Below are 24,708 nucleotides of genomic sequence, written 5' to 3'. Positions count from 1 at the left end.
TTTTTTTTTTTGGTTCCTATACTGTGGGCGCCATTTTCCTTTGTGTGTCGGGACGGATAGATGTCCTTTTTAACCAGTGGCGGACTCGTCACAGCAACTGTACGCCACAGTACATTCGACACCTTTATCCAGTGCCTTCGCAAATAGAGGTGTTCTAATGCCATATGTCACACACAAGAGCGTTTGCTTTCGTTGCGTTTGGTACACGCACGCAGCTGTGTGTATCGCTAAAGTGGGAGAAAGAGTTTTTTTTCAGCCTTTTTTTTGTTCCTTTTGGGTCAACGACGGGCTGCTATGGCTTCTGTAAAGGTTTTCCCCGCCCCAAAAAGGGAGAACAATTAGAACTCACAATGCAATTTACGGTGTACGTACCGGTATGACCGGTATGCTGCAACCCTTGCTGGTAGAAACAATGTAAATATAAAAGAAAATTTATCACTTGAACAATGTGCTGATTTGTTCAACTTTGAAACTTTTTATTTATATATATTTTTTTGGAATTGAAAAGTTAAATACTACAATTATTAATTATATACTTTAATGTAATAAACTGTTTGGATTTTTTTCCTTGTATAAGTAAGAAGGAAACAAAGAAAATTTAAATTTAATTTTCGAATTCAACACTATTATGTATTTATACAAAATACCCTGTAAAATGCTCCATGAAAGGTTAATTGCATGAAAATTGCCTAATAATTTTCTAATTTCAAACTGTACTGCGAAAAATGTGGCAACCATTTTTTTGGAACCAGTTCGGCATAAAATACGTCACCACTATCTTGCCGTTCAATAAATTGCTGGTCCCCGGTCGATACCGGACAACCACGGTTGACACAGATCCATCCAATGTCTGCAAATTATCTGTGCTAGATAATGTTCGGGCCAATGCATCCACAAACCACCTACCAACCATTTTTTCCACCCTCCCATTCCCCCCCGTGGGGAGCATTGTTGTTAGGTCATGTCATTTGGGCGACGTGTACCATAGAGTCAGCGCGAATCCTGGCAAGTATACATTAAATTTATAAACAAAACAACAACAAGAAAAACGACACATAAAAATACACTCCACTGACAGGTGTGTCAACACGAGTGTCGGCAAAAACCCGGTACCCAACGCCGCCAACAAATTTATCAAAAACCCATTGGACCCCACCGGCAGCCGTGTGCCAAAACTGGACCGAACGAAACCACCGACACAGACGCGAACGGATGGAACTTCGGTCCCATGTTTGTGAACTGATTCACCTAAGCCATCGTTGAAATGACTTTTTTGTGATTTTGTGTGTGTGTTTCTCATTTTGGGCAAAACGGCTTGTGGAAAGTGCAGGCCAGCGAGCCCAGCCAAATGTTCACGTCACTAGAATGTAGACTTTAAATTTAAACACGTAAAGCGATCGGTGTTGTTTGGTGATATGGTAGTCGATGTTTGGAAATAGGAATTTATTGCAGAAAGAGGTTTTTTTTCCTGTTGGGCTGTTTATATTTTGTTCCTGCATAATTATAGGCAATCAAATAAAGAACAAATTATTGATCAATCCTGCCATTTCGTTTAAATGGTTCGTAAATAATCAATAGCGACTTAATGTACGCTTTCATGCTCCAATTTTTACTCATTGTAATCAACGATTTTGAATATTGTTTGCATGGTTTAGGTATTATTATGCACATTACTTACAAATTACAAAATTTCTATCATCTAGGGAAGAATGCAATTATGAACAAAGCCATTTAATATTCTAAATAAAATAATTATAGAAAGCCTCTTTTAACAAGCAATTTTCAACACAGTTTAAAGAATTCTTCTTCGAAAATCTTTAGCATATTTAATGTATTATTCTTTTTGAATATGTATTCAACGCCTAAAATTATGCAATTGCTCATTTTTTATCGGTTTTAATATTCTCCAAGTTTTGACAGATTTATTATAAGATTCAGTGGATAATTATGAGAAAACATACATTTGGAGTTATTCAATTATTAAATTATTCTACATTAATAAGTCTTATCTAAAATTTACATTATTACCACAAGGGACCATTACCACATGAGCTTGTAAAAGTGCTTTGTTTTGACATTTGATTTGAGAATTTTATTTTCCTTACCAGTTAACGAACGCAAAAAGCATTAACTCGTCCAAACTTCAATGTGGTTATTAGTGTTGGGTCAAGTAGCTCTTTAGCAAGAGCGGAGCGCACCGCTCTCGCTCTCTAAAGTGTGCGGTGCGCTTGAGGTAGCTCCACACGTAGCGCTGCACATAGGAGCGATTGTGCGATGCACTCCCAGGAGCGAAGTTTCGCACCACAAGGAGCGCTGCACGCAGGAGCGATACAGCTACCTCTTTTTCCCGTGGGGTGTGCAAGAGCACGCACAATAAGATGAGCGGAGCGATTGAGGTATCTCGTTCGCTCTTGACCCAACACTAGTGGTTATAGAAGAAATAAACATTTGCAGGTAGCACAGAGCCCATTATTTGCACGAGTTTCTTATCAGGTGAAAAATGTCTTTAAAATAAATTGCATACCTTCAGGCGTTAGCTCTCAAGTGGCACGAACGAATACGGCGCTATGTTAAAGAACATGATTTAACAGCATGCTACTAATAATCTTGAAACTGCGATACGTCACTTCAATGTCTGAGAATATGCATAATATTATTCGTAAGCTATCCATCAATATCAATCACCTGTCAAATATATCAGATAAATACAATATTTCTCCACTACAATTTTGACGAATTGTTTCTGAAATGTTTCCATACATTCGACAAATATATATTTAGTCATCATTAAGACACGCACCTTTGGTGCCTACAGAATTCACGCCCCTTTTAATGCCAGTTAATGTAAGTGCCATTAAAACGCTACACAATCTATTAACATCCACAACACGAAATTGATTGAAAGCCTCTTTACTACTTCTTCGCTGTGAATGATAAGCTACCATTGGTACAGAAGCGACATATTGGTATAGTTTATTGGTGCTATTAGAAGAATTTTCTTTTTCCCAAAAAAAAAAGAAAACAGAGTTCAATCTTCCAATTTGGCACGATCTCGGTTCCACCATTCGTTGCTACCTTTCAACCATTCGCCTTACCCTTTTCGTGTAAAAGCCCTTATTTTGTTCAATGCGAAAAAGTTAAGCTGTTTTGTCCGTTTCTCTCTCTCTCTCTCTTGGTGTGTAACAGTGCGCACAGAAGAAACACACCGACAAACGTGTGTAGCGTGTAACGAGCGTTCTTCACTTACATGCCACAATGAAGGACTTTCCTTTTGCCGGTGATTAGTCCTTTCGTAACAACGCCCCAAAACGCCAGAAGCACCTGCGGGTGAAAAAGATGAAGGCCCTCTCCTGTGTGGGTCAACGATGTTGCGGCAAAATGTGCTGCCCTATGCAGACGCTATTAATTGAAATTTATGATGTGTGGAAATTGAAAAGGAAATTCAATAACACGCGTCCACACAGCACTCGAGAAAAAGGTGTGTAGGTAGCAAACGGCTCCTGCTTCTGCTGCTACAACGTTCCTCCCTAGCCGTTTGGCACTGTTACGCTGCGGGTACGCAAAACGAATGCGCTGCAGTACAATACGGAGTGCCGCATCCCGAGCGGCACACATCCATCCATCCAATGGGGAAGAAAATATGAGCACGGGCAGTAGGCAGCTAACAAGAAGGCACCAAATAACACATCGCTTACACGCCACGCACCCGCAACTAATGACGGGGAGTCCTTCTGGGCGTCCCCGAACCGGGCGACTTTTAGTGGGGCAAAGTAAAGTAAAAATAAAACCTCTGCCCAGCGTTCAACGGACGATGAGTTGAAACATTCTGCAAAACTGCAGCACTCCGTACCGGGTCCAATACGGTGAATACGTTTCGGTGGCCTCCGGTGGGCGTACGCTTCGTTGATTCCCGGGCTTTGCGGGTGAAATAAACGAAACTGCAACCTCACTGCCTTTCGATAACCTGTTGTTAGCGGGATGTGTGTTTTTGTATGTGTATGGCGCGTGTTGGTGCCTTTTTTCGGGCGGTGAAGATTGTTTCATTTCCGACACGAATTTCCCTCACGCGGGAAAAGCGTTTGCTCTCGCTGCATTCGGCTGTATAATTGCGTGTTCCGATGACCGGTAAAATTTGACGGCCAGCAGTCGTTCGCTTCGATGATGCGTAAGTTAATTTCTAAATGAAACTGACACCCTTGACAATTGAAATGCCATGGTGGTACGAATGGTACGTTTCATTTTAGTTCCGAATTACGAAAAAAACAATTCAATGTTGTTATATAACGACTGTAGGACTTTTCATAAAAGGATTTAGATGTATCTGATGATCTGAGATGTATGGGGCGTCCCGGTGGGGTATGTGATATACGGCGCGAGTTCCACACGACAGAACCGTGTGTCAAATTCCATCTAGACCCGTCGTCCCGTATGAAGGACTGACTTTCCGGCTACGTGGTAAAATAAGTCTCGTAAGCCAAAAATGGCCGGCATGGTTTATAAGGCCATTAAGTCAAAGAGAGAGAGAGAAAGAGAGAGAAAGAGGGAGAGAGAGAGAAAGAGAGAGAGAGAAAGTGAGAGAGAGCGAGAGAGAGCGAGAGAGAGAGAGAAAGAGTGAAAGTGAGAGAGAGAGAGAGAAAGAGAGAGAGAGAGAGAGATGTAACTAAAAGTTTCTATAAGCGGACGAGGAATAAAGTATCTTCTAAATAAACAATTGCATACTTTCAGGCGTTTGCGTCTAGCTCAGGAGTTAAGAAATACACTTAACACAATTTAATATGTTTTTACTATTTAAACTTTGCAAACAGAGTTATATTAAATTTGCTGTATGAAGTAATTATAACTAAATTATATTATAACTTCAAATACAGCAGATGTTTATTATTCACTTCGTTGAGTTAGAGTACAGAAGTGTCTCAATTCAAGAGATGAATATGCATGCGATTAGGCAATATAATTTACATTCGAATGTTTCGGCATTCCAAGGCATTGGAAATCTTCCATACGATCCCAAGATTTTCATCATGTTTTAAAACACTTAATTACAAGCAGTCTTTAAGAGAATATATGCATTCAGAAGCGCTAAAGATATTTTTCGAGTCTGTTAAAAACGTAAACTATCCCAAGTTTCGGGTAGGAGATCTCAGATCTTCATTTCTTTGAAGCATTGTAAAATTACCCAAGTTTTTGTATTCAGTTGACATTTTGTTAAAACTTATCTGAGTTATTTAGTTATTCTGGAATTTAAACAAGTTGTGAATAAATATATTTTCATCTAGCACTAGCCACATCATGCCCACTTTAGTCAGATTTTTTTGTTCAAAAATCTATTAAAAAATGGCGGACGATCCAGATTTAAACAGATTTTTTTTCTAATTTTTTTTATCAATACTTTGGTATTAAAGAGAAAAGGAAGTATTTTGGATAAAGCTTTAGTATGAGTATTTTTTTGCAAAATAAATAATTGATACAAATTTCGCGGTTCACAGGTTTTTTGAGAAATTATGAGCAAGCCCCAATTGGAAATTCAACATGAACGGTAAAAAGTTGAAGTTATAAACGAGTGTATTAACGACTTCAGCAATAAATAGCATCTATGCTAAAAATCTTTTTAAAAGTAAAATAATAAACCTTCGAAAGAAGAAACGCTTATTAAACTAATGTCATTAAACAAATGTCATGCGATACACGCGACAATTAAGTACACGATAGCAAACATCAAACCACCAAGGCACATTTAAATTTAAAGTCTCACACAATAAAGCACACAAAGTATCGTTTTCCCACGATCGATTTCTGGCTGAAAGCGCAGAAGAATTGTATGCATTGATAATGGAATGAAAGAAACCTCAATAATAACCGCTCCCCACCAGCGATGCAAAATCCAATGTAAGGCTCGATTTACTTGATTCCTTCATTCATTCGGCTACAAACGCCCATAGGACTTGCACTTATCGTAGCATAATCAGTTGCCCGCTTCCATTAAGGAAGACCATCAACCCGTACTTCGCCGGTCTTCCCTGCGAGCGCCACCAAAGTTTCACCTCACCTTCCATCCCTTCACAAACTTCAAACGAATGCCTTGTTAATGAAGGAAATGAACCAGTACACATGCAATTGCAGCATGCAGGTGAACGGAACAAATGCTCGTTACCCACATTCGTTTGGCTCGATGTCAAACGTTACCATGCAGCACATATCCGGGTATGGAGGCAATGGGCGCTAATGGTTCCAATCCCGTTTTGTCGATGAAGAAACGGATTTCAGTGCCGTACCGGCATCAATGCAGGTTGGTGGAAAAAGGTGGAAAGTTTAAGGCACAAAAAGTGGCTCCGATACTGAAGGTTTGATAAGCAAGCACCACCAACAAAACGGATGCAGACGGAGATGGATTGAAGATTAGCACGGTTGAGTGGGGCCGAGCAGTACGGATAACTGGGGAAAGAGCAAATAAATTGATTTCGTTCAGGCAGAAAATTTCCACACTCATTTCCGCCATTGCTTACCATCATTTCCGGTGAAAAGTTCTCGCCGTGTTCGTACTTTTTCTTTATTATTGTTGTTGCGCGCTCGATCAGCGTCTACTGATTTGGAGGATAAATGTTTGAAATTTGAATAAATGATACCCGTCGGTAGATGATTGATAAACGGGAGGTTTTTTTTTACTTATTGACTTGTTTGATTTGATGAATTGGAAATGAATTTCTTCTCCCATTTCTAGATGTATGCTGCTGACGCATGCATTTTATCGGAATTGAAATCATGTGTATATGAAAGAGATTAATTGATTTTTTTAATAAGATTCCGTTACCAATTATTATTTTTATATAGCAGGTTACATGGTTACAAAAAGATTAAAAAGAGGTAATTTTAACAATTTGAAAATTGCGAAACAAAAACCAAAAAGCTTAGAGATTTTTTTTTGCCATATACCGATTACAAAGCAATCCCCCATTTTGAGTAGTTGGCAATCCAAAAAGCAACAGATCTGCACTGTACCAACCCGGTACACTTCTTAGCAGGAAGGACAAAAGCTTGTACAAACCTCTCAGTACAGTTAAAGCTCTGTAAGAGCACTTGAGAGCGAAAAAAGCCGCATCTGCATGTAATTTAGTCGTCAAGCACGCGTACACTCAAGCGAAACGGTACAGCGGTCGGTTGTTGTGAATGTGCGCATTTCGACAGCAGGGAGTACGGATACGCCGTACTTAGCTTCCGGTCTTGCAAAACTCCCCTTTCTTTTCATTGTGCTGCCATCGTTTTGTATGTAGTTGGTTGCTTGCTTCACTAAAAACCTGTTGGTCACAGCTGTGCGGTTGGCCAAATTTTGCTATTTGCTTTAGTGGTAGATGGTAAATGATTTCTTTATCTGTGTCTAGCACTTGTCGCATGGTACAGTGGGAGCATCGTTATACGGGTTATTTCTTTACAATTCTGCCTGTCAAAGGTATGTCACTAAAATGAGCTATATACACTCTGCCGAATGACGCACAGATGCAAGTATGCAATCCGTATGACAGAATGGTTGATCTTCGAACATGATACTGTTATAGCGATACAAAACAAATTATTGCATACTGTTGGGCGTTACAAAATAAATGCACAGTTTAGTAGAATGCCATCACAGGGTATGTTATTCCCTTTATTGGTATTTGTATTAATTTGCATTCACTTACAAATTAATACATTTGCTTTACTTGCTTTATTCGAAACATTCCACAAATTTTCCAGTTATAATTGAAAAAAATCTGCCGTTCCTGGAAGCCGCGAGGCTATGCCAACTCTTTCAATGGTTTATACCACATACATAGCGAAACAAGCTTTTAAAGCTTCCAATATGCTAGCGGCTGATTAGCTAAGTTATGATGGTTTTGACTCCATCCATTCATGAACGTTAAATTCACCAGCACGGACGCTTTCAGCGACTGGCTGTGCTATTGGAACGTGCCAGGCTTCATTGCTCCCTAGCGTACATTTACATTCCGTTGGGACCATCCCTATTGATTATGCGTACATACATGTCATGTGTAGTGTTGTGTACTGAGTTCGGGAGCTACATTGAGGCCTCGCCTCAATGTAGTGAGGCCTCTGAGGTAGCTCTTTTATTTTCTGCATGTAGCTCCGCACTCTCCGTTTTCTTCGAACGCTGTACCCACGGAATGCTATGAAACACGTTGTTTTTGTTAGTGTACGTTAGCTAAATGTGAGCAGACCAGAGCTTCTCGCTCTAGTAGCTTTGATTGTTAGTTTGACAGAGCGAGAAAGCATTAAGATTTTCGTACTGGGGATAGGCCTAATACACGAAGAGTGCAGAGCGAAAACAATTTTTTTTATGCATGTAGATCCGTACTCTTCTTTTTTTCGCGCTCGGAGTATAATGAAACACGTTGTCTTTGAAAGTGTGCATTAACTAAATCTAAACTGACGACGATCTACTTCCGCATGTGGACTAAACTGTACCAAAATTTTTTTAATATTTTTTGTATGTGTGTGTTTTTTTTTTAATATTATATTAATTAACGATATCAATGAAGGTCAGAGCATTATTAAATTTAGGAATTTAAAATATATTTGAATTTTATGAATAAAAATTTGCTTAAATTACTGATCTTTTCCATTCCACTCCACACTCCGTATCTAACAAGAAAAACTAGCATGCTTTCTCCTTTTGCCAAACTAACAATCAAGCCTATCAAAGAGAGAAGTCATGTTTGTTTGCTGGTAGCTCTGTACTCCGCACTTTGTACTCACTTGCACTCTGCACACATACCCTGCGCAAGTGAGTGCGGAGCTACATGGAGCGCTCACCTCGCAGATGTTAGAGAGCTCTCGCCCTCTCCTCTTCAAAAAGAGCTACTTAGTACAACACTAGTCATGTGCCAATTTCACATCACCGACATCAGGCGGTCCTCATGTGGTAGATCACCCAAAAATTCAAACGAACGCGGTGGTACAGTTCCAGCCTAGGGATAGCAACGAAAATTAGGCTTCCCCAACGTGTACGTGCCATGGATTGATGGTACGATGAAAAATTAATTAAATTCACTCTACCACTATTTGGCACCCGATCAACTGTCCGAACAAGGAAATGAAGCGAGGCGTATTTTGTTCAATCTGTTCAAACGAGGCGTATTGTTTGATTTTCACGCTAACACTTGATTGCTTACATGTTTTTTTTTTTACGTTTTTTGTGGTGCTGTAGGTTTTAGGTACGGTTTACTAACAAGAAGAATTCCAACCAATATATAGTGTATCGATTATTTGTAATATAATAGCAGGCGCATTAAATATTGAAATAATATCTCGAAATGAGATGTGAATTATAATTTTAAAGACTTATTATGATTAAATGATATTTATATCAGCCTGAATGTATGCAACCTGTCAAACATTCGCTTCATTTTATTCATAGCTATCTTCTACTGTATTTGGATAGTTTCAATGTGTCGACCATGGGAAATTACTGAAGGATGTATTTTTCTTTGATTGTTAATGTAAATTTATAGTAGCATGTATCTCACATCAATGAACATAGGTTACGAGATTAAAGTTCAATAATCGACCGATGCTGTTCACTATTTTCGGACCATAATTGAACTTGTTAGAAACAAAGCTCGATACCGATAAACGTTAACGAATTCAAACAACGAATCGACCTGTTTGTCTCCTTCACTGCCTCCAACACCACACCGTAAACATAATGCATCGTGATTGTTCTACAAAATGGGATTTATTTGCGGTTGCGCGTTGGTTTACTTTTGCAAACGATTTATGAACTGTTCGGTCGCATGAATGCTGCCATTGCATCGTTCCTTGTTTACCCACACAAAGCAAGAACGGTGGAATGCAGTCGGATTGTGTTCAAATATATTACACTCTTAAATGAAAGATAGCGCATATTATTGGTTTGGTTCTGGGTTGTGGTTTTTGAGTGCATTTACCATTAATGAAGCGTATGAACTGCTACGTTTAAGTTTCCATGAAATTGCTCCACTCCAGCTACCTTACTAATTGAATTTCCCATTCTTTACGCTATGATTAATCGCCAGCGAATCGATTTTTTGCTCAACTTGGCTCAATTTAATGCCGCTTCAATGTCGTGTACTTTTCACGTTATGCAAGAGACAACTCATCTTTCTTCACAAACCCGTAAACCACCGATGTCGTGCCAAACGAATCAAATGTGCCACACCGCAACAACTCACACGAAATGAGTGGCTCTGCAACGAACGAAAAAATATACCAATCCCTCCCAATAATGTAATTGGCTTCGTTGTTCTAACTTCCGCAGCACGCATAAGGTTCATCCACTTCCTGCGCGTTCGAAGAAGAGAAATTGGTCACGTTCGAGTAATCGCGAGTCTTTCAACGTTACGTTCTACCGAAAAAAAACGGGCCCCGTAGAATGCTGCCACGGCTTTTCCAAACGACTTTACGTTGACCGTGGTCGTAAAAGCGTTAGGTAATTTTAATAAAATTCCATCACGTTTTACGCACTAGCCGTTTCTTGTACCGCGAAATGTTACTTTCTCGTTGATGGTTGTATACAAACGCTCGTAATGTGTATACCGTGTGTCTAAAGCCTAAAAAGAAACCCAACGTAAGGGCTTCTTTGACAGGGCTGAAGAGAGCAAATGAAGCGGCATTAGAAATATCAAGTTACAACAAAAAAAACCAGCGCTTTGAAGGTCGATATCGTATCGAAGCCGTAACATTTTCGAGTTGAGTTGATTTTGTTCCATCACGTTTCCTGTACAAACACACTCAAACCTTTTGTGAAGTTCAATTTGCAAGGCAATTTAATAATTGTTTCTTATTTTAGGTATTTGAAGTATCGAATTGTGTTATAAATTATGCTATAAATTATTATAATTCTTAGCCATAAAAAAGGGATGTGGTGGTTGAGGTGATGCAGGTCTTTGCATTGCGATATGACCGGTAACGAATCTAATCAGAACCGTTTGTACGTAGCAAGCAATGAGTATCCGTCTACGTGGTAAAATTTATGCTAGGAAGCCTGTTACGACATCCATAGCGTAATAAGTTGTAGCGCAAGACCTTAAAAACAAATAAATTTCATCTAAGAAATCGAGATTTTTGATCCGCCCTAAGGTATGCAATCACAATATTTATAGTAATTGAGAAAGTTTATGATATGCGAAAATACAGTTGGAAAATTGAGGATCTCAAAACATGTATTCTTTATCTGTCTGAATCAAATATTACAGATGATGAACCATGCCTTCACAACGCAGATTTACAGATCAAGTCCAACGTTGTAAAGCCAAATATGCCAAAAAGTTGCATACATTTAGGCGAATAATAAAAATGACTAGAGATTTATATTTTCTGTTCTGGTTTAGTTCTGGTCATTGATTTCTTTAAAAAAATCTGATTCTTTATAAGATATTCTTGATTTCGTAGTCATTTTGGGGGCTTTTATTATTGTAGAACTTAACAAACTAATATTCCAATTTATTAAAACAATTAAAAGTTAACAGACTTCAAAAGAATGGCATGGGCTGTTTTTACCGCCTAAAAAAATTAAACTAAAATTCTTATTTAATACGGAATAACAACACCCTTGAGCTTATAAATCAAGAAAACCATAGTTGTTCAACCCCATCTTATTCGATGTCCATCTGTTCGCTGTGTCTCATTGCAGGTGTTTGGAAATGCGGTTAGGGGGCGCCCCCGGTGGCGGAGACCCCCTAGCAATGGGTGCCGGGAACGACTACGCCGAGCTGTGCGATCTAGGCCCGTCCCGATGGAGCTCCCGGAGCGGCTACCAGCAAGTCGCCTCACCGCCAGTCAACTCAATCTACCACCATACGACGGCCGGTGCGGTCGGTGGCGTGCCGGGCGTATCCGGTTCGGCGCTCGGCGTCGGACCGGGCGTCGGCGCAACCGGCAGCGTGCACGGTGTCGGCCACGTTGGTCACGGTGGCCTGGTGACCGGTGGGCACGTGCGCTCCAACAGCTTCGAGGCCGAGGACGTGATCGGCCCGTACGGCAGTACGCGCATCGGCAACAGCACAAGCTCGCTACGCGGACGTTCAGGTTTATATTATTCACCACCCGGTACTTCATATACAATAGTAGAAAGAGAAAGACCACACTCTCCTCATTATTATTATAACACGGCCGGTGTCCCTTCCAAAGGAGGTTCTTTGCCAAGTAGAAGTAGTTATTTAGAGTCAGCTAGCTTAGGTGTTTCAACTGGTGCAGGTAAAGCAACGTCTTCTACTTTAACACACATCAATCCATTAATTTCCACCCGAACACCCGTTTCCTTCTACCCCACTTTCCACTCAAAAATATTGCCTCTTCAATCTCGTTTCTATTGCCGCCCCTGCTCCCCCCCTTTTCACCCATTTGCCCCAGATACCTGTTCTCTTCACAATAGAGCTGTTTTTTTCTTACACTCGCTGTTAGAGTCGTAGATCAGTCATTAGATGTCTTATCGCATAGTATCCTATTAGTGCTACTAGAATGTCGTTTGTCTTCTATTCGATCTTTTCCCTGTTAATGTGATGCGCGTATAAGCAAGAATATCCAAGAATGTCATCTCAATGTCTGATTTGTTCTACTTTGCTGCATCTCTTCTCTATTTACAATATCTACTAGCAACTTTCTTATATTAAATTGTTCCTCCAAATATCTGTCTGTCCAAGAACTTCTCCATTTGTTATTGTTCTTCGTCTTTTCTCTGTTCTATTTCGGCATGACTAATGGAGCCATCATGAACACGTTCTTTTTACACTTTCTAACTACTAAATCTTCTATTTCTCATTTTATTCTCGTAAAATAAAATTTTATATCATATTGCCATAAATTGTCACAGCATGGATTCTCCTAATTCCTCTGTCTGTTTCGATTTTTACGTCCAATAAAACTACTGGACTTCTTGACAACGAACATTATTGCGCTGCTCTTTTATCAGTCTTGTTTTGTTTTTTTCCATTATCTACTAAGCTACTTTGTAGTGGTAGTCGTTGAACCCCGTTAGCATCATCACTTCCTCGTCCGTTTTCCTGCTCGAAATGTCACAAAGTAGAGTAGCCGAACCAGTAGTCGAACCTCATCAACCAGTTGTTGCCATCAACCCGCGCCCTAGTCTAGTCTAGCCCTACCTTCTGCTGCTAAGCAAGTTGTGCCCTCCTCCTCTAGCCATGCCCGGTAGTAGCAACCATCTAGATAATTGTTTCACTCTCACCTCCCCAACAAAAACAAAACTATATATACGATGCAACTGGTCCTGGTTCTTCTGCTTGCCATTATGTCTATGAGTCAACCGGAAGTGAAATGCGCGGAAAGCATAAAGCTGAGATAGCAGCGTATAATGAAAATGCGTTTTCGATAACAATGAAACACGCGGAACAAAATGCTAAAGAAAAAAAATAGAAGAAAAGAAACGAAGTACACACTCAAACACACACTACTCTCTTCCCAGGATCCACTATTTCCCTATCTGTGCTGGCAGTTTCTACTATCTACTTTGCTCGTTCTCCTTTCTTCGCAAGCTTCCTTTCCCAACAAACCTCCACACCTTCAAATGCTGTCTGTTTCAGCTGTCACCTGTGTCTATTCTACTGTCCACCGTCCATTTTTGGACAGATCGAATGTGGTAGAAAATCGAACTACCAGGCGAACTTACCACAAACGAACAAAACTACTCACAACATGACGGGAAAAAACACACACACACACCCAGCCAACACACATACACTCACACACGGATCGTCCCGATCCGTTCAACCGGTGGTCTAGTGGTAGACTTTGTTGTTGTCCTTTTCTTCGAATGAATTTTCCAGCATTTTCTATACATTTTTTTCCACTCTTTTACCCTGTGAAAATTGCACACACTTAGCGCGTTTCGATGGCTCTCTAAAAACAGCACGGAATCCTTCCCACTCACGTCTGTTTTTTTTTCGCGTGAACCGTGTTCTTTACCACGTTTGATTTTTTCCCAATTTCGGTGCGTGTATACTGTACGTTAGTGTGTTTTTTTTGTTGTGTATGCGTGTGTTAGCTGTTAGCCATTTCAAATCAATGGAAAAAAAAATATAATGGGAAAACGTTTACTATTTCCTTTCACAATGCCACTCTCGCGGAGGATAGTGTTTCATGGTTGTGTTTTGATTTTCCTCCCCATATGTAAACGTTTACCGAATTTCCGTCCGGTCTTTTTTTTCATTTTTGGTGCTATTTTTCATTTGAAACTTTTTTTTTTGATCTCGACATTTCTAGAGCTCTCTAGTGAACCTTTTTATCATGTGAACGGTTTTATCCTCAAATGTCTATTGTTATATTCGTTATTTCTAGCTCTTAAATGTTGAACAAGTGTCTGCGTGTGTGTGTGTGTATGTTTAAAAAAGTATGGTTTGTATTTTCCTACCGTCTTTGTTTGCTCTATTTTCCTTACCATTGTCCAATTGTGCCACTTACGCAAAACATTCCAAAACTGTTACAACCCCAAAAACCTTTTTGAAGCCAGTAGCTGACAAAAACTTCTGTCCATCCTTTTATCGTTTTTTTTATGGAGGTCACACATTCCGCAAGAAAATGGCTGCCGTGGAAAGTTTTCCAATTTCCCGCGCTGGTCGCGCTTGCTGCCTAGTGTGCGTTCCGATTGCAAAACAAAAAAGGCATTTTGCTAATTTGGCAGCCTTGAACTTCTCCCATTTATGTTCCCAACCTTATATATGGGTGGGCACTGTACAGGGCCACACGCTTGATCGCTGTGCCTTTCTTCATTCTTCTATATTTCCAACCTTCTTCCGTTGATGTGCAAAAACAAAACCCCTTTCCGCGTGCACACCGTCCCATTCTTTCTGTCCAATTCTTTCTCTCTCTCGCTCTCTCTTTCTTTCTACCGTCCTGGGACCTACGTGTCCTGGTGTTATCCTTTTCTCCCGTATTCTGTACTGTATGCTTGAAAACTTCCACTTCTCCTTACAAAATTAGGCACAGTTCCAAATTCTACCAGACATAATGGTAAGAAGCGGCCTATATCACCAGAGCAGGTCATAAGAATGTTTAATACAACTAGTTCGTCTTCTTCAGTTCCTACTAGTTATCATAGTAACGGTACACGTGACCGAGGCCGTCGAAGTCCCGCCAGCAGTCCGCCTTCCACCACCCATCAAGTAAGTAACCCGTCTGTCCGCCCTGAAGCTGCCTACGTTAGGGTTTAATCAAAATTTGAACGAAATAAGTGTTGAGTCATGTTCCATTTAATTGAAGTTAGATTAATGAGCGGCTATGGTAGTATTTGTGAAACAATTTTCCTTTGGAACTTTCATCCGATTTTGAATTTTCGCGATACGAAGTAATGTTTCTTTAAAGAAGTTTTCAAATCACTTGAAAATATTCAGAATATTTCATGCTATTAAAAATCCTGTACTTGTACACATATTAATGTCAGCACAGTGTGTAGATCATCCTCCATGGCATCATGAGGAATATTCCAGATTAGTATATCACAAGTTGTGGGTTCGAATCTTAACCGAACAAGAGACGGTCAGATCTTGGCTATCTGGGTTTTCGTTGTCAACAGCACTTAGCTAGCGCTCTATGAGCCTTGGAACAATAGAGACAAACATGATAATGTTCGAAAGGTGCTTTGGAAAACATGAGTTGTGTTATAGAAATGTCACTTCCAGGACCACGATTAGAGGGCTTTTCTTTATTAGAAGAATCGATCAAAAAGCTTCTACTAAAGACCATTTTCTTTCCTAATAATTCGATCCAAAATCCATTAATTGTTGAGTTATGTGGAACTGATATGCCGAACGTATTTTCAAAATGTATGCGATAGTAGAGTAATAATAGAGTGATAATAGTTTACAGACTAACAATTTTGGCAATCTTTTTTGTTATTGATTCGTTTCTTCATTTACAATTACGTTTATCTAATTTTGTTTATAATAAAACAAGCACTAATGGTGCCTCTCAATCCTTTAATAGTTAGTTAGGGTTCTGTCAAGCATATTGAACAACGTCTTCCTCAGACTGCATAAAACGTGCCAGACAAACAGTATATCGAACATAAATGTTTGATTTTGTCTGGTATTGTTTGTTCCCAACCTTCATACTGAGCACACCTTGGCCGTATAGAACGAACTGTTAAACAAGTTGAGCCACACGATTCACAAACTATTCACGATTCACTGCAACTATTCCCTTTAAATGGCATCGAAATTGTAACAAATAAGGTGCAATTATAAAGCGTAACTGTTTTACATGAAAATTATAAAATAATTAAAATAATAAACCCTTTCAAAACTTTGTGATGCAAATCTTCCTTCCGCAGATTTACCGCGATCGCGACCGAGATCGTAGCATACCGAACATACATCAGCTAACGACCCGAACCGTGAGCATGTCACGTGATCAGCAATCCGACAGCAGTCATGGGTTCGGGATATGCGTCAAGGGTGGTAAAGATTCCGGTAAGTAGTACCAGTACCGAACACCTCCTCCTCCAAAAAACGAGCGGTAATGGGACCGAACGGAAGTGTGTAGGGTATGTGAAAGCATCAACAGAGGGAATGGGTAAACTACAATAGGAAAATCTATCACGTGGTGTGTTTTTTTTGTATTCTATTGGCACCAGTCCAAACCTCATCGTCCCAGACTGCACCGTTCATGCAAGGTGTATGCATCGGACCATTGTTGTAGCAGCGATTTTTTTTTTCAATTACGTGGCATATGTTCATTCTGTTGTTTTCTCCTATTTTTTTGTTGTTGCACCACAGTCCATCAGGAAGCATGTTTTGTGAATCTAATTTCAATTTGTCCGCATCGTACGCTAGGATGAACAGCCGGATGAATGTGTGAAAATGATTGACAATTTAATACAGATTTCAAGCGTTCGATTTCATTGTGTGGTTGGGTAAAGAGAGAATAATACAAAAAAAACTCAAACTCCATTGCATAAAGCCCTTTATATGACCGACAGCTTCACTGGTTAAACTATGCAAGTTTGAATTATCTCCGTTTGAACAGCCGAAATTGAAATCAAACAACAAAGCTTTATGAAGCAGTTTTCGCTTTTTATAACGTCACATGTTTTTTTGTATTGATATTGCTGCTTGAAAAAACGTATATTGCATACATTAAATAATTCAAGCATAATATTACAACATCCATAAAATTGTTTCAAACCGGCTATAAAACGTAACATCAAGCAACAGGCTTTTTTGTGCCCCTCCAAAATGGGAATTATGTACATGCATCTTTGGCACGTACAACATAAAACAAGACGGCAAAAGAAAACAAACGGCCGGTACTGCGGCACGGATCATCTTGGCAACCTTCACAACCAGCGGCACGGTTTTACCTTTGTTCTGCTTCTCCGCACATACCTGCATAAATACCGCAACATGGTCCTGTTTGGATGGTCAGGGTGAATCGATAATCCGGCGGGGAGGAAATAGACAAAATGCTTCCAGTCACGAAATGGTCCAATCGCCACAATGAAGCCCACTGTTACTGTACAAACGTCTACCTGTGTCGGTGCTCGATTGGTAAAAAACTAGCTCCGATCTAGTTTTTGTAACAACTGCACCAGTGTGTGGTCCTGGACCAAGGTTCCATTGCTAGATCAACTACAATTCACTGACCTCGGCGAAAAAGCTCTTGGATTATATTGTTTTTTTTTTTTTACTGGAGGTCACATGATTAAATTTCAGTTTCATTTGAATGTCAGCAGCCGGTATCTACAATTATCTTGGCTTCATTTCGACATGTTTGCCCTTCGGCGGTGGAGACTTCCGAGTTTTTCCCCCTCCTTATCAAACACTAAAAAACCATCCAGTAAAAAAAAGGACACATACTTCACATATTACCTTCGGGCGACCCATCTTTGAAAAGTCGCTTTTCCGAAGCATTCGAAATTGCAATTGCATTTCATGCAGAAGCACCCGAAGCTCAGTATCCACGTATTGCTTGGAAAAGGAAAATTGGACTGTCGTAAAATTAGTTTCTGCTGGTTTTGCTTGGTTTGGCCAAACAAAAAAAACCCCAGAAAACCCTTTCATCACACCGGTCCAAGCGGTTACCATTGAATTGCTATAAAAAGTAAACACATAAGAGGCAGAGCACGTACGGGTTTGAAAGTTCCCAAAAAGTATGGGAAAATATTTTTTATTACCTTCCGGTTTTCCCTGCCGCACCACCCCATAAACCCCTCACTACCACTCCGCCCACCCCCACACTAATGCCCCACCGACGGCTGGCACATACGACATTCGCGAGTACCCACGTTCTCAGCTGCTCTGCTTCCTTCCGCAGGAGTTGGTGTTTACATTTCCCGAATCGAGGAAGGATCGGTCGCGGAACGTGCTGGACTGAGGCCTGGTGACACGATACTCGAGGTGAACGGTACACCGTTCACCTCCATCAACCATGAAGAAGCGCTTAAGGTAAGCAGCAGGGTTTGTTGTCTACCCTTTTTTTTTGTTCGATTTCGGTTTTTTGTTTTCTCTTTCTCACTCTCACTTCAGTTATTCCCTGAATACGAACACACTTACACAATATATATTCAAACCATATACAACATACACCGGCATTTATTCGGTTCCGCATTGATTGGTTTTTACTATTGGCAAAAGTGGGGAGGTTTTAACCCCCCTTGGCTCCCATCTGGCATCTGGCATGCGGGTTGATCTTGTTAGGCAAATAGAGTACGAAACACGTTCCGTGCAAAAGCAAGTCGAACGAAAGAGAGAGAGAGAAAAAAGAAAAGAAAAAAAGACAAATACGAACTCCGAATTGAATTATGTTTAGATTGCATATGAATGAAAAATTCTTTTGACAAACCCCCCCAACAAAAAAAAGAAAAGAGAAAACTAGTCATGAGTTACATCGCAAATACTCTTTTTCGACCGTTTTGCAATTGCTTCAAAATTTACGTCGTGTCTATGTGCCTGGCATAAAATGTTTGTGGAAGCAAACAAAAATTTTGCAAAACAAAATAAAACCCTTAAAAACAGCAACAAAATTAAACATTTTAAATCATTCCCCATACCATTACCTACTAAATACAATGATAAAGATTTATTTAAAGAAGAAAAAAAGATTGGCAATAGAATTTCTGTCACTGTCAACCTGTTCTGTCACTTTCTTGCTGCCCGCTTCAATAATGCTTGTGTAACGTGTGCTGTAATGTTTTTTTGTTTTGTGTAATTTGGTGACAATTATGACCACTTTAAGGTAGATTGTTGATAGATATACTTTTTTTTTGCTAGGGATGCTTATGTATTACTGTAAACAGTGATGTACCAATCAGCGTTGTTCAATTTTTGGGGATAAATGTCCAATCAAAATACCCAATAAAAATTAATTTTATTAGGTAAATCCAAGAATTAAATTAAATCGAAGATGCAATCTCTGATGCGATTCCGTTCCGGTCCTGTCGTATAACTGACAGGCGCCCCAAAAAGCACCCCAATAGAAGTATGATAAAAGTCATATAAAAGGCAGTAAATGTTGCATCAATTACTTTGTGCCGCATTCATTTTTTTTTGGCGATTTCCCATACCAACTAATCCATTAAAAAAAATCAAAAATTAATAAAAATTAATGCTGGATAAATTGCAATTTATCCAGCAGGTACATCGCTAGTTGTAGAGATAGAATATTATGTATATTGTTTAAAAAAATCCACTCCATTTTAGTAAATTCTGGCTTAATGAGGCTTTAGTGCATCCAGTTGAGTTGGGACACAGAAAACTATTCGGCCAGCAGTTTGTTTGAAAACAGTGTTAACGCCTGAAGCACTAAAGTACCTCAAGACGAAAGCCTTTTTTTTCGGTTCCGTTCACTGCGTTCGGTTATAAAGTACGTTCAAAAGTTTTAATCCTCTGCATTTCTGCACCGTACCGTACTACAACCAAAGTCCATCCGGGAGCTAATGTTTTCCCGTGTTTTTTTTACGCCAGAAAGTTATTAGCTAACTTCGTTTGCATGACCGCAAAGTTGAATCATCTTCGCACGCCATAATTTCTAGAGAAAAAAAAGCACATAAACCATCCGTTTTGTGCTTAACTACCCAAAAAGGCATGGAGTAGGATTTCACACCCATCAACAAACGCCCGACTATCGCCCCCGGTTCGGTGGATTATTGTTTTGCATCGAGAGGTTGGAAAAGATAAACAGTTGCAACAAAGGCGGGCCACCATCGGCCACCACGTGCACGATGCGAACCGAAAACCCGTAAAGTAGTGTGCGCTGAAAAATGAGCTTGCCGAGATGGCGTAAAGCTGTTGGGTTGCGATGTGGCAAGAAACCTTAACAAAAAATGACAAAAACACCAAGAAGCCGGTCGTGTGTCTCCGGTGCGGCCACTGAAACACCCCAGTGCGGTGTGTCATACAAATCTGTAATATTAGAGGCGACAGTAATGACTTCGGCTCAAGGCAAAAGAAAAACAACCCTCGGTGAATGTAAAAAGGCGGAAGCGATGAGTTTGCTGCATAAATTACGGGCAACTTTTCTCAGTTTTGCTTCACACTGTGGCTGGCGAATTATCCCACGGATGATGCCTCTTTGCCCGGACAGGGACAAATGGGAGATAATCGAGAAAGAAAAGACCCCGAGTGTCAAAAGTATATTTCGTGCGCTTTCGAGCCACGGGTATCAGTTTGTCTCGTGGGGAAAGTTTGTGCAAATAAAACTACGCCATAGTGTGATATAAAATTCAAATCAGTGGCTGGTGGTTCAGATCACCGAAGCCTCTATAGGGAATATACCAAAGGCTAGGGAAAGCCTTTCGCTAAACCCGTGCCAATAGACGATTGGTTTCAACGCCACACGCCCATTGGAAAGCATCACACGCACCCTTCCCCCCTGAGAGATGAATGGAAATGTAAAGTATTTTACATTGCCACCTCAAAATTGCCTCATTGTAATGGAAAGATTTTAAAATAAGTAAGAACAAGAATTTGCATAATTAACATATGCGGGGCCTGCAAGAACAATTTACAGTGCGGCAGATTTTCATTAACACTTTTGTGTATAATCATTTTGAATATGATACATCGTATAGATTGAAGTTGGTTTCAAGTTATAAATTATTCTGAATGTAATAGTACTAGGTAAAAATAATTCGTTTTCAACTTTGAAAACGGGTTGCCAATAATTTAATCATAATGCATTATTCATGGAGGCGCATGGTCGTTCTTAGTGTTTCGAACGATATAGAAATATTTTAATATTTAATTGCATTAAAGTACTAAATATTTATAAATTATTATTTTATTAAAAAAAACATTTATCAATAGATTGTTCTAATGATGCTACCAATAATATAGAGTAGGTATATCTTCCTTTAAAAGCGATGTTAATACTAAGACCAAATAGCATAAAACACCGGGCGTCTCCATTACGTTTTGTAAATGATAATTCTTTTATTTACAATATTTAGTTTTCAGTAATAACAAATCTTTTATCCTACTTAAAAATTTAGCAGAATAATTAATAAATTGAATAAGTTTCGTGCACTGCTCGATTAAAAGTGCTTTTTTCCTAAAATTAAAGTAGAATAGCAAGACTAATGTAATCTCGTAGTAATTGCGATAATTATCTCAGACTGCAAAAAAGGTATGCTAATATTAATAATCTTAACACGACGTACGAAAAATCAACAACACCAAGTACTAAAATAATATTTCATAGAAAATTTTGAAGCATTCAAAATGTGACTTGTGTCACTAGAAATACTCAAAAGTGTTGAGAATAAAATTCTTTCTCTTCCATATGAATGTAATATGTGTTTGTAGCATCATAGTTTCCCTATTTTTCATGAACCACGTATAAAACTTATCGATAACAGGTTACGCTACCATTGTTTAGCGTTAAGCTAAATGGACTACGCCTGTTACCCAGCATGGATGCCAGACAGATTTACGATCGAAAGTGGGTAGCTTTTCTGAAGCGATGGTGTGCTGCGTGTGTGACCTGTTTTATACGGTTTGCCACCGACGCTTCATGGTGTGCACTCGGTCAGGATGTTCCGTGTTTGTGTTGCTAAACGTCCGCACCGTATCGCTAGTTGTGCTCGATGCTTTTGCCGCTTTCTTTTCCGCGTGTTTTCTTTCTTTCTTCCATCTTTCCGTGCTATGGTTTCGCTTGGTGTCCACTGTCCAACCCCTTACCTTCCCTCCTCCCCCCCTTTCTCCACCCTCACCCCTCTCAACTAGACGTCTGTCTCTCTCCTATTGCCATACTTTTTTTCTCACCAAACCAGAGATGTGTGCAGATTCTGAAATCGTCGCGGCAAATCAGCATGACGGTAAGGGCACCACCGTCGGCCGCCTCGATGCTGAACTCGTCTGCACCGCTGCACGGGTTCGGGCCACCCCCGGGTGTGCCCGGTAGCCGGGTGGCTGGCGATCTTGTGCCACCGCCGCCCGGTATCTATCCGCCACCGCCGAACCGCCAAACCTGCTCCTGGATGGACCGACAAGGACGGCCCGCCTCACCACCGTACGAGTACGGTGGCCGACGACCTGAACGACGTGATAGGTGAGTGAGGGAAACAAAGCCGGTGACCTACCTAGAGACAAAACATCAAATATGAATTATAATTTCGGAAGCGTGCAGTTGGAGCACATGGGGTCTAATTGCGGATAGTCGTTTGCTTAGACCGTACCGATGGCCATAGATCGCTGGCATGGGATACCTTTTTTAAGAAGCTTCCATGCATTGAGTACAAATTTTTAATTCATGAAGCTAATCCACGAAAAAAAAATACACGTCCTTGTTCCAATAACCAACAAGAGCTAGATTAGAAAAAAAAAACTTTCATTCCAAACAGACCAGAAAAATTATGTAAGCTTCTATTAAGATAATTTATTATACCATAAGACACTCTCAAACAATTTTATCTATTTTTACCACTGAAAACAAGAAAAAAGATTTCCCATTACATAGATACCAACCGCAAACGATTTATTTCACCCACGTATATATGTGGGTCATGCTCCAAACGCCTTTCTGCCTTCCGATTATGCACAAGAAGTAATTTGCTATTCACACAGCAACACCATCCCCGGTGTGGTGTTCGTGTGCGCACACACGGGGAATTGTTGCACCGTTTCTACTGCAATCGCACCGGAATTAAAATTTATTGCTCTATCTTTTCTCTTTCGCTGCCTGCTGCCGCCCACTATCCCCCACGGGTTTGGATGGTACACGATCGTAAAATGATGCCCTTAATGAAAATAAAACATTGTGCAAAACAACAAAAAATCTTCCCAAATTCCCTACCCACGATCCTACTCCATTACGATCTTCGGTGCAGAGTGCGAAGGGTCGACCTACTGATAGAACCCGGCCAGTCCTTAGGGCTGATGATACGTGGTGGAGTAGAGTACGGGTTAGGAATTTTTATTACCGGTGTCGACAAGGACAGTGTTGCAGATCGGGCAGGACTGATGGTAGGTTTTTTTTTTGGCTTCAACCGTGGTGACCCGTTGGCAGGGTTCGTTTCACAATCACACCAAAACCTGCGTTCCTCTTCATCCACAGGTCGGCGATCAAATCTTAGAAGTGAATGGTCAATCATTCATGGAGGTTACCCATGACGAGGCTGTTAGTCAATTTAAGTTCCACAAACGAATGTCGCTGCTGGTCCGTGACGTCGGGAAAGTGCCACACTCGTGTACCACCGTTGAGCCGGAACCGTGGGACGCCTACAGCCCGACCGGTGTAAGGTAAGATGTCGCTCGAACGCCCTACGGAACATTATACCAGACCCCAATAACGGGACCTTCGTTATTTGTTTTGCTTCTTACAGAACGCGCAGAAAATGTCCGGTGTCAGCGATGGTTGAAGAAAAAGCCAGATCCTTATTACCTCGTCATCATTTTGCTAACCTATCATATTATATAGCGGAATATGGTGCTAGAGGAATGACCATAGAGGCCTTCGTATCTGTTTTATTAGAAATGTTAGATACACCCGAAAAGGTAAGCGCATTCCCCATGAGGGGATACAATCACCTGTCATCTCCGCTAATGCCGTTGTTTTGACTGATTTCACAGCATACGTTAGTGACAGAAATAAGGGAATTAATTTTCCCCGAGGACAGAACGCGTTACGATGAACTTGTATATAGGAGAGGTAGAGACGTCTACGGTGATCCACTAGATAGGCATAGGGTAAGTTGCTATTGTTGTGCTTTGTATTGATGCTTAATGAATCGTTTGAGGTCATATGAATCTTCTCTTCTATTAGAGAGTCACTCATATGGATCTTCAATGCAGGGTCGTTTGAATCATGAGGCGACTCTCAAAATATTGAAGAAGCTTAAGGTGTCTTGATCATTTTAAATCTTTGAAAGTGCTTGAGTCTTATTGAAGTTTATGAATCTCGGATGATTTACATATAGATCTCTGAAGGTCTTAAGATTCAAAAATCCTTGAAGATTCTTTATCAATACGTTTTTTACTGTTCAATTCATTATAAAGTTGAAAAGAGTCATGAATCTTCAGATATTGATGAGTCTTTAGACATTGAATCCCTAGTGAGCGATTCTTTAAAGAGTCCGAAACCTCAGAGATTCGTGTATCTCTGAGGATTCTCTAAAGAGTCACTCCTCGTTAACGATTCATAATCTCTAAAGATTCCTTATAAACCTTTTTTTTTATTCCTATGATTCTGTCCGAAACCTTGGTTTGTTTATCTTTAAAGATTGAATCACTG

The 24,708-nt window shown here is 40.1% G+C and overlaps 1 protein-coding gene across 13 annotated transcripts in view; it reads left to right on the top strand.

The window, feature by feature from the left end:
• Positions 1–24,708, top strand: part of LOC125772391 (whirlin) — an 86,118-nt gene that overhangs the window by 13,077 nt on the left and 48,333 nt on the right. For 6 of the 13 annotated variants that reach the window (XM_049444083.1, XM_049444085.1, XM_049444094.1 and 3 more), the window contains 9 exons: positions 11,663–12,225; positions 14,965–15,146; positions 16,313–16,451; positions 18,274–18,425; positions 22,250–22,527; positions 23,306–23,441; positions 23,533–23,717; positions 23,801–23,972; positions 24,048–24,164. In XM_049444083.1, the coding sequence (XP_049300040.1) occupies positions 11,673–12,225; positions 14,965–15,146; positions 16,313–16,451; positions 18,274–18,425; positions 22,250–22,527; positions 23,306–23,441; positions 23,533–23,717; positions 23,801–23,972; positions 24,048–24,164 (1,914 nt within the window). In that variant the 5' untranslated portion in view covers positions 11,663–11,672. The remainder of the gene's footprint in view (positions 1–11,662; positions 12,226–14,964; positions 15,147–16,312; positions 16,452–18,273; positions 18,426–22,249; positions 22,528–23,305; positions 23,442–23,532; positions 23,718–23,800; positions 23,973–24,047; positions 24,165–24,708) is intronic. The other 7 variants (XM_049444095.1, XM_049444087.1, XM_049444092.1 and 4 more) reach the window with 6 other exon arrangements.

Source organism: Anopheles funestus, chromosome 3RL (assembly GCF_943734845.2).
Source record: "Anopheles funestus chromosome 3RL, idAnoFuneDA-416_04, whole genome shotgun sequence".
NCBI lineage: Eukaryota > Metazoa > Arthropoda > Insecta > Diptera > Culicidae > Anopheles > Anopheles funestus.
This window is presented reverse-complemented; position numbering and strand designations above follow the sequence as displayed.